Source organism: Haemaphysalis longicornis, unplaced genomic scaffold (assembly GCF_048455015.1).
Source record: "Haemaphysalis longicornis isolate Haplotype H1 unplaced genomic scaffold, Haemaphysalis longicornis Haplotype H1 scaffold_19, whole genome shotgun sequence".
Classification (NCBI taxonomy): Eukaryota; Metazoa; Arthropoda; class Arachnida; order Ixodida; family Ixodidae; genus Haemaphysalis; species Haemaphysalis longicornis.
Window position 1 is genome coordinate 5,739,061 of NW_027526288.1, and position 16,389 is coordinate 5,755,449.

The window sequence follows — 16,389 nt, forward strand, 5'->3', positions numbered from 1 at the left end:
ACATTTCACGTGGTCGAAAATTACAACGGAAAATGAGTTCGGAACTTCGACACCTAGGCCTGGTCAGAGAAGAAGTAACAAGGAAACAATTGGGCTGGCATTTTTTCAGATACCAATAATATGACAAGCCCTATTTGCCACTGTCTACTATTAGTTATCAGCATTTTGCCTCTAGCTGTTTACAAACTGACGCTCTTCCGGCGTAAATATCTCACCGGATTCTACTTTCCAGCGACATTTTTTTGCTGCGCTACATGGTTCCCTTATTAGCTTCTCATTACTGAGCAAGTCACAATTTTGTTTCATGTTTATTAACCCTCCGGTTCATTGGTACGTGTCCTCGCCTTTGGCGGTTGTTGTGTTTCTAGGAGTGATGCCTAATTATTTCGTGATAGGAGGTTGAGGGCATGTCGCTTGTCCGTCTAATTCTCCATCTATTGCTTATGGCCCCCTAGCTTCCCCTCGGTCACATAATTTATAGAACATACTCTCCCACTTCAGTGCATTTTCTGTAAGCTTCGTTCTCAATAAGACGCAACTCCAAAGTAACAGGTCACTTGCAGCAGCAGTTATTGATTGATTGTAGGGTATTAACGCGCCGACGCAGCGCAGGCGATGAGGCACGCCGTAGTGGAGGGCTTCGGATTGATTTTGACCACCTAAGCATCTTTAACGTGCGCCGAAATCTCGTACACACGGGCGTTTTTTGCTTTTCACCTCCATCAGAAAAGCGGCCGCTGCGGCCAAGAATCGAACCCGCGACCTCGTGTTGAGCGGCGCAGCGCCTTAGCCACTGAGCCACCGCGGCGGGTTGCAACAACAGTTAGCCTCCAATTTCCAGTCACAGCATTGGTTAATGCTCTAGGGGATTCGGAGACCATTATTCGAATGCTCTCTTCGAATATTGACCTTCGGACACGCACACGCACGCACACGCACGTAGGCAAGCAAGCACTCACCCGGGCAGGCACACGCGCGCACACGCGCCCGCACGCACGCAACATATGCGCGAGCTTGAATTTATTCGGTGTCACCCTTTCTAGAGCTCAGTTATTATTTCTTTTACGCCTTCTGCCTCGTTTAGAGCTACCAGTGTAGTAAGTGAATTCTGCAAAACCATGTTTGTAATACCACAGATAATGCTGGCAATCACTCAACACCCTGCATCGAAATTCTATTGGTGTACTATTTTTTTAAGTTTACACATTCATTTCCTGTATAAATTAAAAGGTAGCATCTCGATACCAAGATTGGCAAAGTGCAGGTTTTCCGAAAAGTTCCTTGTATGTGCTATATTCATTCGTTGATTGATTGATTGTAGGGTTTAACGCGCCGACGCAACGCAGGCGATGAGGCGCGCCGTAGTGGAGGGCTCCGGATTAATTTTGACCACCTGGGGATCTTTAACGTGCGCCGAAATCTCGGACACACGGGCGTTTTTGCTTTTCGCCTCCATCAGAAAAGCGGCCGCCGCGGCCGGGAATCGAACCCGCGACCTCGTGCTCAGCAGCGCAACGCCTTAGCCACTGAGCCACCGCGGGGGGTCTATATTCATTCGTATTTTACAGGGAGGAACGCTGAAGCCATACCAAAACTTCAACGCCCAAGCCGACGCACAAGCTCTAAGGGCTGCGATGAAAGGAAAAGGTTAGTTTATGAAGCCAACGTTTTGTAACGTGTTTATGTTTTCTGCTGTCAAAGAGTTACAATCCTTCATTTTTGGACATAACCTCGCGAAGCATGGTTGTGAACTGTTTTCGTAAATAGGCTTTTGGGAAAAAACCGCGAAAGTATTTCACAATGTCACGACGCTTCTACATTTGCTTTTTAAGCAGGTCCTATTGTGCGGACAAAACATTTGTGCACTACTCGAGTTTGATGACGGTTAACACGTTATACGACACGAGTGAACAGGCAGAAGTAATGGCGGTGTCCTAAGCTCCGGAAATAGGTAGCGCCAGCTGCTGTGCTGGGGAAGTTTGTACGATTTTTGTATTTTCCATATTTTAAATTTTGTTAGACAAGATATGTTTATTTAGCATTTGCAACTAGTTACACGTTAAGTCTTTCAAGTATTTTGTTCTATTTCTATACCCCAATTACGCTTTTTTGAGCTAACGCAGTGTGGTACACGTTGGGGACTTCAGGGGTGCTCGTTAAAACAAAAATTGCGTTTAGGGGGAGTCACCTGATCACATTCCTCTGGGACCTATTAGTCCGTGACCCACGGGCCTAAAAAACACCGTTTATAAATAGGAAATAGTTTGGAATTCCATAGAAAAGTGTCTAATAGCCTATTTTACCTCTTTTAGAAATTATGTCCCTTTTTATTGAAATAAAAATAACCAAGCAAACACTTTTGGTTCATCCATTTTTCACTACATTGGGGTCTCTGCCTCGCAAGTGCGAGTTTTGTGGATTTATTTCACTACCAAAATCACATATTTAACAAGCAAACTAGGCCGTTGCGAACATTTGTATCTATCCGTAAAAGTATTCGTATTCGTGCACAATGGTTTATAAGCCGAACCCGTCTCGTAAGAAGATTAGTAGATGGCTCTCCCTTAATGCATTATTGTTATGGATGAAAGTTAAGATAGCTGGACAGCCTTCGAATAATAAACGCCGCCCGAAAAAAACTGTATAAACAATGGACTCTAAAATCCGGCTGCTTGGAAACCTTTACTATGTCTTTCTGTTCTATGCAGATTATAGGCTCTGTATACTCTGGCACGCCAAACATTATGGGCGTAGACTTTGCGCATGAAAATGTTTTGTAGCGTGAGCTACACTTGCCGAGGTTGAGCAGTTTCGCGTGGCTCCTGAAGAGCAGTGCTGCGCATGCGCGAGGAGCAGTGACGTCACACGGCACACAGAACATGGCTCGCTGCCCGGCGTCTCTCACCCACACCACACTCCTAGCGTCTTCGCCGACGTCCGTTCCGCACATGGTGGCCCGGTACACTTGGTGATCACGTGAGGGGTGGCCCTGTCAGCCGGGTGTTTAACAGATGGCTCGTGCCGGCTTGCGCCTGTGGAACTAGTTTCGCTCTGGGGAGATTGGTCACGCTGCGCTGGTCCGCTTGATAAATATACATGTGTTACATAATGCGTACACCGTGTGTATCATTGAAGGAGCAGTAAGCATAATAATCAAGCTAATCCTAAACAACCAGGAAAGCTAAGAATAACCAGCTGAGCCTTAGCTCAAGCTGCGCGTATCCTGGCATAGCCGAGCTAAACCACTGCTAATTTTTCTCCATGCGTCTCAAATAGCGCAACATGCTTGTGTCACTTCCTCGGGTATTACATCACATAGGCCTGCCGAAAATACCAGAGCGATTAAAATAAGACATTTCTTAGTAGGGTAGCTGGTTATTCATGAATGGGCATTTTCTATGCGTTTTGGGTAGCTTGGTCACTACATGCCGTGCGGCCCAACGGGCCAATTTGGGGCCTTTGTTTTGATCTAAGCACATTTCTTCGAGGCAATGCTATCTAGCGTTACGTGTGCATATTCTAAAATTTACGGTAGGAAACTTTGCGGTAGGCTACGCGAATTGTTCGGTCTATGAAACTGATGTCGCCAAAGCTATCAAGTGAGAATGCGATCAAACTGCACCAGATCTTGCCGTTCTCTTTTGTTTCTTTGCCATTCAGCAATAGAAGATTCAGAGAACACAATATTCCATACGCTAAAACTAACGCGTATGAGGCAAACGCGTGTACTTGAGCCGCAAACGTGTATGCTCCGAAAACACTTGTAATTTATGGAAATTGCTGTTCCTTTCTCTTTCCTCTTTCTTGCATGGCGCAGTGCTCTTTGCATTTTTTTCTTTGATCCTCGCATTCTTTGTCCGTTGTGAATGTTTTTGTAGGGAGACAGACTGTAAAAACATGGATAATTTTCTTTGCGTTTGCAGGCGCGGACGAGGTGGTCATCATGGACATCCTTTGCACCCGATCTTGCCAGCAGAGAGTCGAGATTGTTGGAGAGTACAAGAAATTGTTTGGTCGCGTACGTATCTTGCAACCTTGCGTACCTTGCGATTCGAAACGGAGGATTTGAAGCAGAAGTGGCGGGTGGACAGCCGGCGCGCTGTGCAACATAGGTTTTCCATGAGGGGGGGGGGGGGGGAGGGCGGAGGCTATCATTGGCATTATAACTTTTAGGGAGCCTCACGATGGTTCTAATATCAACGGTTTCTGTAACTAGTGGAAACCTGTTGATATAGTTTGTTTATATCTGTAGTCAGAGAAATATGGGCGCTAAAGAGGTGAAGACAAACGTAGACACAAACGAGATATACAGCTGCCAAATATAGCGCTTGTATAGGCGGGGTTTGTCTAATTTCGTTCTCGTCAGTTTAGCGCCTTATTCTTTTTACTGCGTTAGGATGCCAGGAGTCATTTGGGGTATCAGCGGATAGCCCGCATCCACTTATGAAGAGAAAATATCGGGAGAAATACGAATAACATAAACCTAAAACGAGGGTTAAACTAACGTTAAAGCAGACGAAATCAGCAGTGTGCAAGAACGTCTACTGAGAAGCTACGTTTACGGAGTGCGTCCAGTGGCACTTGGTATCCAAGGAAGACATGGTAGGGCGGGAAATGTCAGAATTGCTCTAAACTGTTGACTTACAGTGAAAAACATCGCGCCAAAGTATAGGGCATCTAGAACTTAGCGAGTGAAGCCAGTACCTTCAGCATCCTGGCGGAATGAACCTCGGAAGTTTGAAAGTTGATGCCATCGAGGTGTTCAAAATCCGTTAAAACACTCATTTATACATCTATATTGCTTGAATACAAAACTTTTTAGCCTGCGTTAAGGATACTTATGAAGAAATGTGGTACTGCTTCATTTTCTTCGAGTACCTGAGCTTGGAGGCGGCATCGTTAGAGCAGCACCATGTTCCCGGCATTTGGTTGCTCTGGTTGGGCTTTACGCCACCGATGCTTGGGCCTTGGTGTTCATGGTTTCTGAACCTCGGTCGTTCGACACAGAACCTGCCGGTACACGCAATGATGAAGCACTGGCCATCCGGAGGCACAGGGCGTGTTACTGCAACCGGTGCGATGAAAAGCATGCAGACTGACGGCTTCCCCTGGCGCGCAATGCAGCCACCGCGAACGGGTGCCCGCGTGAGCACCAGCGACCCTCACTCGTTTTGTGGTTTATTTTAGGGGTATATGACGGGTTGTGGAACAGACAAATATCCAGCCGCATGACGAAGAACACCCCCGGATTTATTCTCTCGTGGAAACACACGGCTGCAGCTTCCAATAGTGTAGGACGGGTGCGCCGCTCACTTGCGTATTCTGTGGATGAAGGGAGTAATTGGATGTTTACAAATACGGGTGTAGGAACGGTGTCGAACCGGAATTTTTTCAGGTTCGGTTCGGGTTCTAATTCAAACCTTTTGGGTTCAGTTCCAGGTACGATACCGGAGGACCATTCCGTTCCGGATCGAGCCCGTTCGAACTGGTTCAAACGGGTTGAGGAAAAAAAAGCAGGAGTTTCTTTTTCGTCCAATTTTTTTAGTGCTGCGTTTTTCTTTCATGGCAACGTATTATAACTTTTAGGGAGCCTCACGATGGTTCTAATATCAACGGTTTCTGTAACTAGTGGAAACCTGTTGATATAGTTTGTTTATATCTGTAGTCAGAGAAATATGGGCGCTAGGTTGAGTGTTAACGGATGAGACCATGTTTAACCGGGTTTCGCAAGGCCATTCCGGGGGGCCCCCAACCCTGACAGAGGATCCCAGGGGAGAAGACGCTAGGTCGAACTTCAGGTGCACTGTTCCTCCAGCCTTGCACCTCATGTGCAAGCTGCGCAAAATTGTTTTTGCATTTCACTAGCCCCAAAAAGACTATCACACATAAAATGGTACAGTAAAAGGAAAGGCGCGCATTCGCTGATGCCCGTTGTGCTCACACTCGACCAGCGCGAAAGCCGGCTTCACGGTTATAACATCCATTCAGCGGTGGCGCAACATTTACAGGGGGCGCAGGTTTTCTTTTTGGTACTTTTTTGCCAACGCCACCGGACCAAGCTCAAGCTTAAAAAGAAAAGAAAGCCAAAAAAACAATGCAGAAGCGGAAGGCATATCTGCTGCGACGAGCAAAGCAGGCAGTACCGCTCAGTGCTGCGATAGCTAGAGCTTTCGCAGTGCTTCCAGACGCGCACGAAAGAGCGAGATCGTTAATCGGAAGTGTTGCAAATTTCTTTTCGCTGTACAATGAATTGAACAGTATTTTGCATGGGAGGGCACCGATTACAAGATTAACTGAAGCGACATAACTGGCTCACCGGGACACTTAAGGCTGCTTATGTGTGTGATTGGCTGTTTAGAGCTGCAAGTTTCTTTTTATCGATTTCGTTTAGATCATTCGATCGTGTTTTATTCTTGGCTCATAAACCCGCAGTTTTATAAACAATAAAATGGGCTGACAATTATGATACTCCTGTAGGTGAAACCTGAGTGAAGCAAGAACTGCCATCTTCTCGTCGAGGGCGTATAGCTCCTGCGTCTCAGGAAGTGATTGCGTCATTAGCGAACGCACGACCGCTCGCGCTATACTCAGGCGTTATCTCGTAGCACGTCACCGCCGCGAAGCATGACTCGCATTGCTTCTGCATACCTCCCTCCCTCTCGCACTTTACCATTCTTTCATCCCCCACTTTCCTGTTTGTTATATCTTCGGTGGGCTCTTTGTTGTCTCTGTTACAACGAGGTCGACCCTGAGGGACTATGAAAAACGAGAGCAGCGGATGCTTAAGAGCTGCGCTCTAGAACATTACTTTACAGAACCACCGCGGTACCGCCTTGTGTTCCAATCCCCTCACCGACCACCTCGTCTCCAAATAATGCATCCTCGCAGTAGTCTTCTGGCGGGTAAGTGTCTAACCTCCTGCTCAGAGGGCAGCGCCCCGGTGGCGTCACACCACCTGCGCATCCCCCCTTGTGGCATCATCAACTGAAGCTTCTAACAATGGGCCCCTTTCCTCTGGGCTACCCATTGCCCCGTTGGTCCACTAAGCAGGCGACAGTACGTCTACCATCGTTTTTGGGCACCATCGAGTATCGCTGTTGTGCGGCAGTTCCCCCCCCCCCCTCACCTTGATGGCTGGTTACGGGCTGCACCTCGTCTCCAATCACGCATTTTCACGGGATGCTTTGTGCTGGCAGGCAGGTGGGCAGACAGGTAGTTTACCGGCAATCTGGCACCCTCTTGGCAGGCAGACAACTTCTCTGTGTAGCAGAAAGCCTGGCCGACCGCCAATGTATTCGATACCGTGAAATTCTTACCCAAGAACGTGCGCACACACGCGTATTTTCGCACAGTGAGGCAAAAAAAGTCGCATTAAAAGATTGATTGATCTTCTTGGCTTTTCATGTACATTTAGTTTCCGCTGACCAAGTAACGGAAGAACATTGGAACGTCGTACGGCTTAACCTTCCAACCAGGAAAACACCCACTCCAACGCAAGGACACACCGTGGCGTTCGGTGACACGCAGCTTCCAGAGCCCCATGGCAAATTTCTGTAGTTACGCCCAAAGCTTGCTGTTGAGCACCATTTGTCAAAAGTTAAAAAAATATTAGTTTGGCTCGTGACATCACCCGTCTTGTCCCGGAGGGCGACAAGCGGCCCTGCATCGGGGAGTGCATGGATTCCGTCGTGCAGTCTACAGCTAGTCCCGAGAAATGCTTCAACTGGAACTGTATGGTGGATTACATGGTGAACAATCACCTCAATTGCTTTTCTCGGATTGAAGGTACCAATGACATCTTTTACCAGAAGGTATGTTCTGTGAACATGCTTTAAGAGCAGTGCATAAGAATTTGAGAGTAACAACAGCGCTTGTTTTTGTCCTCCCCTTTCGTGTCCTCCCTATTTTTTGTCCTGTTTGCCATCAGGAAACTATTAACTAGCTCAGCTTACAACCACCAGCAGTGGATGTGATCCCTGAAGGCTTTCAGTATGGGGCAGAGACGCATTCGAATTGAAAACACACTGAAAACTTCACACAATATTAAACAGCGTCTACATGCGAACCACGATGAATAAGCCATGATTTGATGCCTCGAAATATACGGTCAAGTTTAACTTATTCTAAATGCATAAGAAAATTAGTGGACATGGGCAGTATCTAACATAAACTGGTAGTATATGCGGAAAATTTCCATTAAATTGAGGGTAATATACGAACAAAGGCTGATAGGTTGTGGGGCTACAGACTATGCGTAATATTTCGTGGCGCATTCGGGCGAGTGGCAAAGATATCTTCAGGCGCAAGGTAGATCACCATAATCAAAAACTAGGAATTAGTTTTCATGCCCTAGAACCCGTTCAGAACAGTTCCTTTGATTCGCTCCAGTTCGGGTACAGTTACAAAAAGGCGGAGAAATTCGTGCTCGATTCCCGTTTAGGGTTAGGTTCCGGTTTCGGTTCGACACCCTGGCTGTAGGATCTCCCGCTCATCAGGTTGTAGTTGCTTTAGGACGCTCTATTGCAGTGCGTGAAGGTGGGACAAATTACAGATAATTACAAAGACAGCTATTGCGTCGAAAACCGCGAACACGACGATGCAGCATTGAGCTAAACCACGGAGCAAGATTACACAGGCGAAGAAACGGGCCATTGGGGGCAAGCGCAGGTAGGCGACCAGATAATGTCACAGTGAAAGCCAAGGCAGACTGCAAAGCTTCATCGCTGCGACGCCGAAGAAGAGGGTAGCGGCACCTCAGGGACAAAATGATAGCGGGCGCAATTCATTCCGTTGCCGGCCAGTGATATAACGTAAACGCGGCTGCGCAGTTTCTTCGCCCGCGGCAGATGCCGCTTGCTTAACCTATGAGGAGTGCTTTCGACATTATCTTACCGCTCTGGGAAGCCCAGTTTCCCCTCCAATCTTTTTTTCTTGCTGCGTGAACTAAATGCAGCGTCTGTTTTGAGTGGCTGGAATGCCATGTCATCGACATCACGGAAAACCCATTGTTTATAGTTGTAGCGTCCGGGTATAGGTTGCTGCTCTTAACTGTAGCGCAGTCACAAAATCCAACGTGGCTGGTTTAAACTCTTCAGGAAAGCAGCGGGAACACTTCGAGGAGGGTTGCTCTCGATACACTGTCCAAATGTGTCTGCCAGCACCCTTGATGGAAGGTACTTTTATGCATGTAGGTAACAATACCCAGCTGTTATTTGTAGCGTGTGGTGAAAAGCAAAATAGGTGGAAGTACGTGTTAAACGAAATTTATACAGTAATAAACGTAAGAAAAAGCAGATTGAATGTCATCTGTGCAAAAACAAACAGCGCCCAGGAGTATAATCGAAAGCCTTCGGGGTCTCACTATTGGCAGTGGCGTAACCAAAACGCACATCAGCAAAGCCAACTTGCCCCACTCAGACGGATAGGGTTTCCACCTTGACGATTTTTGACCGGCCCGACCGGTTTTTAAACAGTGGGCCGGTTGCCCGGCCATACTTAAAACCGTCCATACCTAAAACAGGCCGTCACGTGATTCCAGAAATTCGCGTTTATATTTCCTTTTTAGATAGTATTAGTAACTTTATACACCAATTTTACGTTGATTTCTCCCAGGAAACGCTACAATAACCGTCATTGCATGAACAAAAAACACGTAGCGTCTGTTTCTCCACACATATTCAAACTTCTTTACCCCCCCCCCCCCCCCCTCGAAAGGCCAGTTTTCTTTTGGGGGAAAAGAACGGGGCAACCCTACAGACGCAACATCATGATTTAACGAGAAAAAAGGCTTCCCGTGGACGGAATAGGATCTCGGTCACTCACTTTGTAAATGCCACGTCTATCCGGTGTTGCTAACATTCGGGTTCCATTTGGGATGCTATGAATTTTCTTGGGTTTGTTAAGGGTGCGTGCCACTTGGATTTGGGCTAAGTGAGCCAAAATCCAAACTGCAAGAGTCCACAGCTAAAACTGCAATGAACATTATCCTTAGACTCTGGTGGTTTGGATGTTAGAATTTCAGGACGTGCAGCTTGGACTTTCAGTTCACTCAGTTTTTCGGGAGAAAGCTTCGCATTAACATTTTTTCTCTTAAGGAATGGTTGTTCATTTTTGTGAGGCGTAGTATGTCCAAGAAGCAGACGAAGTTAGCACAAGAAAGGTCGTCACGGGAAATCTTTAAACTAGCTGAACAGCTTATATTGCAAAGTGTTCCGTACATTTCAGAGCTTGCAATACTTCCGGCCTTGCCTCAGCAGGAAATATCTGACAGCCGTTGAGAGTTGAAGTTATTATTGTCGGCATTGAGGTGCTGGGGGAGCCTGATAGCTTTGAATTTGAATGCTTGCGAAACGAAAAACAAATGATAGGAATATTATGTTACGCGAATGAGCCTAGAGTTGTTGAAATGCGGACACAACAAATACGAGTGCATAGGGTTCTAGAACGTTGCGTAAAAGAGATTTGAATGATTTCACAATGAGCTGTTGGAACAATGGATAGTCGGTAGAACTACAGGGATTATTAACGTAGCGGTGTGGTTCCACATTTAATACCGAACGAAGTTTAAGCGACGCGCTAAGCATGACCGAAATTCAAATGCGAAGTTTTAAGCGAATTGATCTCAGACGGGGTTGTAACCATCGCTAAAAAGTGCCCAATATTTTCCTTTTGAATGGGTATTGTGCTGGGTGGCTTTACCACTAGACACCGCTTCTGCAACTCTAGAGACGCAACGGCCACTGTTCCAGGAACCGAAACCGTGCTTTACAAACTCCAGATTGGTGCAGTGTTCGCGATAATGTTAAAAAACTTGTCAAGAGACGTGTTTCGTCCGTGAAGCTTACGCGGTTTTTAATATCTATGGTGGGCCCATCTGGCGGTAGGCAATAGGCTTTTTTTAACTGCGGCTCCCCTCGCCAGTGCCGCGGCATAAAACTGGATTGACAGGATGTAAGCTCTATTATCGACTGTGTCGCTGGCCGCAAACGAGAATCTCAACGCCGTATCGCGTACTGGTTATAGCATGTCATTTGCTTTTGGCAGAGTGACCCGCCGCGGTGGCTGAGTGGCTAAGGCGTTGCGCTGCTGAGCACGAGGTCGCGGGTTCGATTCCCGGCCGCGGCGGCCGCTTTTCTGATGGAGGCGAAAAGCAAAAACGCCCGTGTGTACGAGATTTCGGCGCACGATAAAGATCCCCAGGTGGTCAAATTTATCCGGAGCCCTCCACTACGGCGCGCCTCATCGTCTGCGTTGCGTCGGCGCGTTAAACCCTACAATCAATCAATCAATCAAAGCTTTTGGTAGAGTGAAGGCTGAGCGTGTGCGCAAGCAGGGTGGCACCCATCTCGCGTCTGTGAGAGCATGTGGGTTTAAACGGCCATGGCTTTGTTTGCAATTACCTAAACCGCACGCGTACCGGAATCATGGAAGAACGCGAACATCATCCTAATCCATAAGAAAGGTGAAATGAAGGACCTAAAAAATTACAGGCCGATCAGCTTACTGTCAGTCGTCTACAAGGTATTTACCAAGGTAATCGCTAACAGAATTTCTGCAACCTTCGATTTCAGTCAACCTAAAGAAGAAGCAGCGTTCCGTAAAGGTTGTTCAACAATGGACCGTATTCACACGATCAATCAGGTGATAGAGAAGTGCACTGAGTATTCTGAACTCCTATATATAGCCTTCATAGATTATGAGAAAGCATTTGACTCGGTCGAAACCCTGGCAGTTATTCAGGCATTACGGAACCATGGAGTAGATGAGCATTATGTAAAAATACTGGAGAATATCTACCATGGGTCCACAGCTACCATCATCCTCCATAAGGAGAGCAGTAAAATACCTATAAGGAAGGGCGTCAGACAAGGAGACACAATCTCTCCAATGTTATTCACAGCATGCTTACAAGAAGTATTCAGAACGTTGGATTGGGAACAGGTGGGAGTAAGAGTTAATGGAGAATACCTCAGTAACCTCATATTTGCTGATGACATTGCCTTGCTAAGTAACTCGGGGACGAATTGCAAGGCATGCTTTCCGAACTGGACGAATAGAGTAGAACCGTGGGCCTGAAAATTAATATGCAGAAAACTAAAGTAATGATCAATAACCTCGGGACAGCACAGCGGTTTGAGATAGGTGGCGAGGCAGTGGAAGTGGTAAGCGAATATATCTACTTAGGCCAAGTTGTGACCCCAGATCCCAACTATGAGGCAGAGATAATTAGAAGGATCAGAATGGGGTGGGGTGCATATGGAAGACATTCTCAGATAATGAATAGCAGCCTACCATTGTCGCTGAAGAAGAAAGTGTATGACAGCTGCATCTTACAGGTACTCACCTACGGGGCAGAAACTTGGAGGCTCACTAAGAGGGTTCAACTTAAATTGAGAACGACTCAGCGGGCAATGGAGCGGAAAATGATAGGTGTAACATTACGGGACAAGAAGAGAGCGGAGTGGGTCAGGGAGCAAACTGGTGTTAAAGACATATTAGTAGAAATTAAGAAGAACAAATTGACGTGGGCAGGGCATGTAATGCGAAGGCAAGATAACCGCTGGTCATTAAGGGTAACAGAGTGGATCCTTACAGAAGCCAAGCGTAGCAGGGGGCGGCAGAAAGTTAGATGGGCAGATGAGATCCAGAAGTTTGCTGGGTTAAATTGGTCGCAGTTGGCACAGGAGCGGGGTTACTGGAGAATAATGGGAGAGGCCTTTGCCCTGCAGTGGGCGTAGATAGGCTGGTAATGATGATGATGATGATGAAGAGAGAGTGGTAAAGTGTAACTGGAAAATTTTATGAAAATGGCTGTACTGTATTATAAAAGGGAAAATCGTGAGCAATGGTAGGGGGACGTGCTCTTACCTCTAGGGTGCATGTAATTAAACAAAGGAAAGACATGCTGGCCTTTCAGGAGACCAAAGGAGCTCAAAGTTGAGCTCCGCTGCTCAACGTAGAGTTGAGCAGCGGTCTTCAGTTAAGTAGCCAGGCACAACCGGTAGTGATAAGGACCGACGAGGCAATGTCCTGCGGATTCTCAGTTTCGAAAACCCTAGAGGGAACGTCGCCTGCGACCCCGAGTTCTGGCGTCTAGTTCAGTGGTGTTATTGATGGTGGGAGAAAGCGTTCAAGGGACAAAGGCAGACACAGTAGGGGGGATTAAAAGATTAAAACAATCACACGGTGCGACGCTACAAGGCATGCCGCATCCTTATACCCCTTTGAAGAGATCATGAAAATACCGCTGGTGGTGGTACTGCTGCGGCTACATTTCATTTCCAGTTTGGCAACAGCCTGGCACTTCTCAGAGAAACCGTGCGACATGGAAAGAAGTTGCCGTGCTCTACCATGTCAGCGCCGGCGTCCGCCGCGTGTGGTGGTCCCGTGGCAGGATTGGCACGCAGAAGCCTCGTATTGAACAGACGTTTGCAAATGCGAACAATGCAATGGAGCGAGCCGAATTTCACCGTATTGACAGCTATGGATTTTTTATAGGTGCAGTTGAAGAAAAGGTCATAAAATTAGACACGAGAAAGCACGTTTACGGCTCGTCAGGGTCGACGTGTCGACGCGTCAGCACTACACTGAGAAAGGTCGCTGAACTCGTCGAGCAAACGTAAACCCCGTAAACAAGGAGTATTACACCGTCGCAATTCATGTTTTCGATCTGTTTTATTGAACTTCATAGCGGTGTACATAAAGGTGGTAGTGCAACTGCTTCAAGCAAAACCTCCTTCTCACAGAAAAAAAGGACATGCTTACTTTAAGGAAGCTGCTTTTACAAATTTACTGGTTAGCACCAACAACTTTCTCAACCAGAAAGGTGTTCGTTACTCGCTGAAGTAACTTCGGCAGAGGTGGCTGTTGTATCCTTCATGCCGCATCCGCCGAGTGTACTTTGTACTATGTATAAAATCAACGCTTTTTTGGTCACCATTCTTGCTTTTAAACAGGCGTGTGCAAAAAGGTTTGCTTCCTGTTCTGCCTTGAACATTGCAACTGGAGAAAACAAAATGCAATAGACACCAGGACTGGTGAACTGCTCTGTGATCTGTTTTTTTACATTTTACATGAATTGCTGTCACTGGTGAGTTTGTGGAGCTAATCTCTCGATATTGCGAACGAATACTCATTTTATAAATTCTCTAGCTGCAGCGAGTGATTCAAAACGCGGCTGATTCAAAAAGTCTCCTCGGCCCTTATTCAGCGCAATTAAAATTACAGCTGAAAAAGAAGGCAGGTGATTTAGCAGTTCGTGATTCTCAAGAAATTACGCGCATATCAACAACGTAGAAATTGCTAATAAAATCGCAAGCAGCAGAAAGTAGCAGAAAGTCGCAATGGCTCGAAAAAATCCCCGCAGTGTGCAAGAACAGGCGACGTTAATGTTCGTAGTCGTAAAAAAAATTCTGTCTCATTTCCCTGGCTCAGATGGGCAACAAGATTTCAATACACGATAAGGATTATCTCATAAATGCAAATACAAGAAACAGACTGGCAGTTTGTTACCAGATTTCCTGTCTACACCTATCCCATTCACGGAGGCATGTATATCGTAAATTTTGGATGCTTCAATTGTATGCTACCAAGAAAATATGCACTGGATATTCCTATCCTCTTCGCAGGCTAGCCTTTGGTTCAACCGGTCCATGATAGAAAAAGAACAATAAATACCTGTCTTCCGCTCATGGACATACAACAGAATTTAAAAAAAGCACTTCCTTCACGCTTCACACACTGCAAATCCTTGTGTACGCTAGTCATAAAGGGATGAACCTGCTACAAATCGAAAGAGCTTCGTTTCTATCAGCGAATCACTGTGAATATTTGTACAGCTCACTAAATAATACTCCTTGAGCCAACCACAAGCTCACTGTCACAGCCCAACTACACCAGCGTTGTCCGCTTGGCTTCCTGTGGCGTATTTTGAGAAGCACCCACTATGACACAGCAGTCTTGTTACGCGGTGCCTGTACGCACCCAGCACCTTTACTGGTTCCGTTGCGACATTGCTTAATTCTATCACGCAAATTCTAAAGTGAGAAAGGTATAATTGTGTATGTCGGAGCCAACGCCTGGGTTGTAGCCTATACTATGCTAGTTTTTGGACGACCCGTGCTCTTTTACTGCAAATGATTAACTTACGTCACGCCTACGCACTGTTTTTGCAAATAGGATTTTTTTTATTTGTAAACCCGCTTGCACTAATGGGACCACCTAACAACGCATTTAATTACATTCTCAATTGAACCCAACGAGCCGGGTGGTACTTATATAGAATTGAATATTGTTGTGGTGCGGTAGGGGACCATTACGGTAACGGCAGTTACATTATGATGACTGTGGCGGTGTAGTCTGAAGAAATGCGAACTGTCACAGGACCTGGTGGCCAGCTTAAAATCTGAGATTCGGGGCCGCTTTCAAGAACTGATGGGGACCCTGCTGTACCCCATGGAGGAGTTTCTCGCCCGCGAGCTCTGCACCGTTATGAAGGGCACCCCCACTGACGTCGACTGCCTCGTCGAGATTATGTGTACGCGGAGCAACAAGGAGATCTACGGCATCAAAGAAAGTTACTCCAAAGGTGACACTCTGGATACTTCCGTAACCTGTGTGACTCATTTCGTGACCTTACAGGCACTTTCATACTCATAAAGCTAAGTGCCTCCTGGACGTGCACGCAGAGTTTAATTGCTACAGGGACATTTTTTAAGCACAGGATTCTTGGAAAATACCTTCAGCTGCATGCGTGTGTTTGTGGGCGCCTGTGCACATTCCCCTTGACAAAACGTCGCTTCAGTTTTTTTGTGCTGCAAGGGATGTATTACAAAAATACAGCCTCTAGTCACGACCTGACTTAAGAAGCTACAGTGGTCACAACCTATTTTGTGGATTTTAAACGTCTCGTTTGTCTACATCAACGCGATTTGTCTGCGGTGTACCACAAACAACTAAACGTGTTCTACTTAAATCGTTCACTATACCGGCAGTCGAAACTTATCGAACAAATTACGGAACGAAATTACCTAACGGTAGAAGATACATCTGCGGTGCGGTGCTACTCACCTGTTACCGGCCGCTGGTGCAAAAGGGTTAATGATAAAAGAATGCAGCAAAAGAAAAACCCAATATAGGCATTTTGTTTCATGGATGGCCGCTTTTAATAGCTAGTTGTAAAGCAGTCGTCCTCACGTATATCTATCATGAAAGTATTTTTCCTAGAAACGACGCCTAAGATGTCCATACCATGTTGAACTATGCAGTGCTAGCTACGGCTTCATGTGTGTGCGTATTATCTTCCCTGCTCTGAGCCAAGTACACCAAATGTTAGGTTTCTCATTGCACTTCATTAAAATTAGCCCGCCGTAGAAGTAATTCAAAGGCGAT

The 16,389-nt window shown here is 46.4% G+C and overlaps 1 protein-coding gene across 1 annotated transcript in view; it reads left to right on the top strand.

The window, feature by feature from the left end:
• LOC144166814 (annexin A6-like) overlaps positions 1-16,389 on the top strand; it is a 149,282-nt gene that overhangs the window by 67,577 nt on the left and 65,316 nt on the right. The window contains exon 5 of the mRNA XM_077696304.1: positions 15,382-15,586. Within this exon, the coding sequence (XP_077552430.1) occupies positions 15,382-15,586 (205 nt within the window). The remainder of the gene's footprint in view (positions 1-15,381; positions 15,587-16,389) is intronic.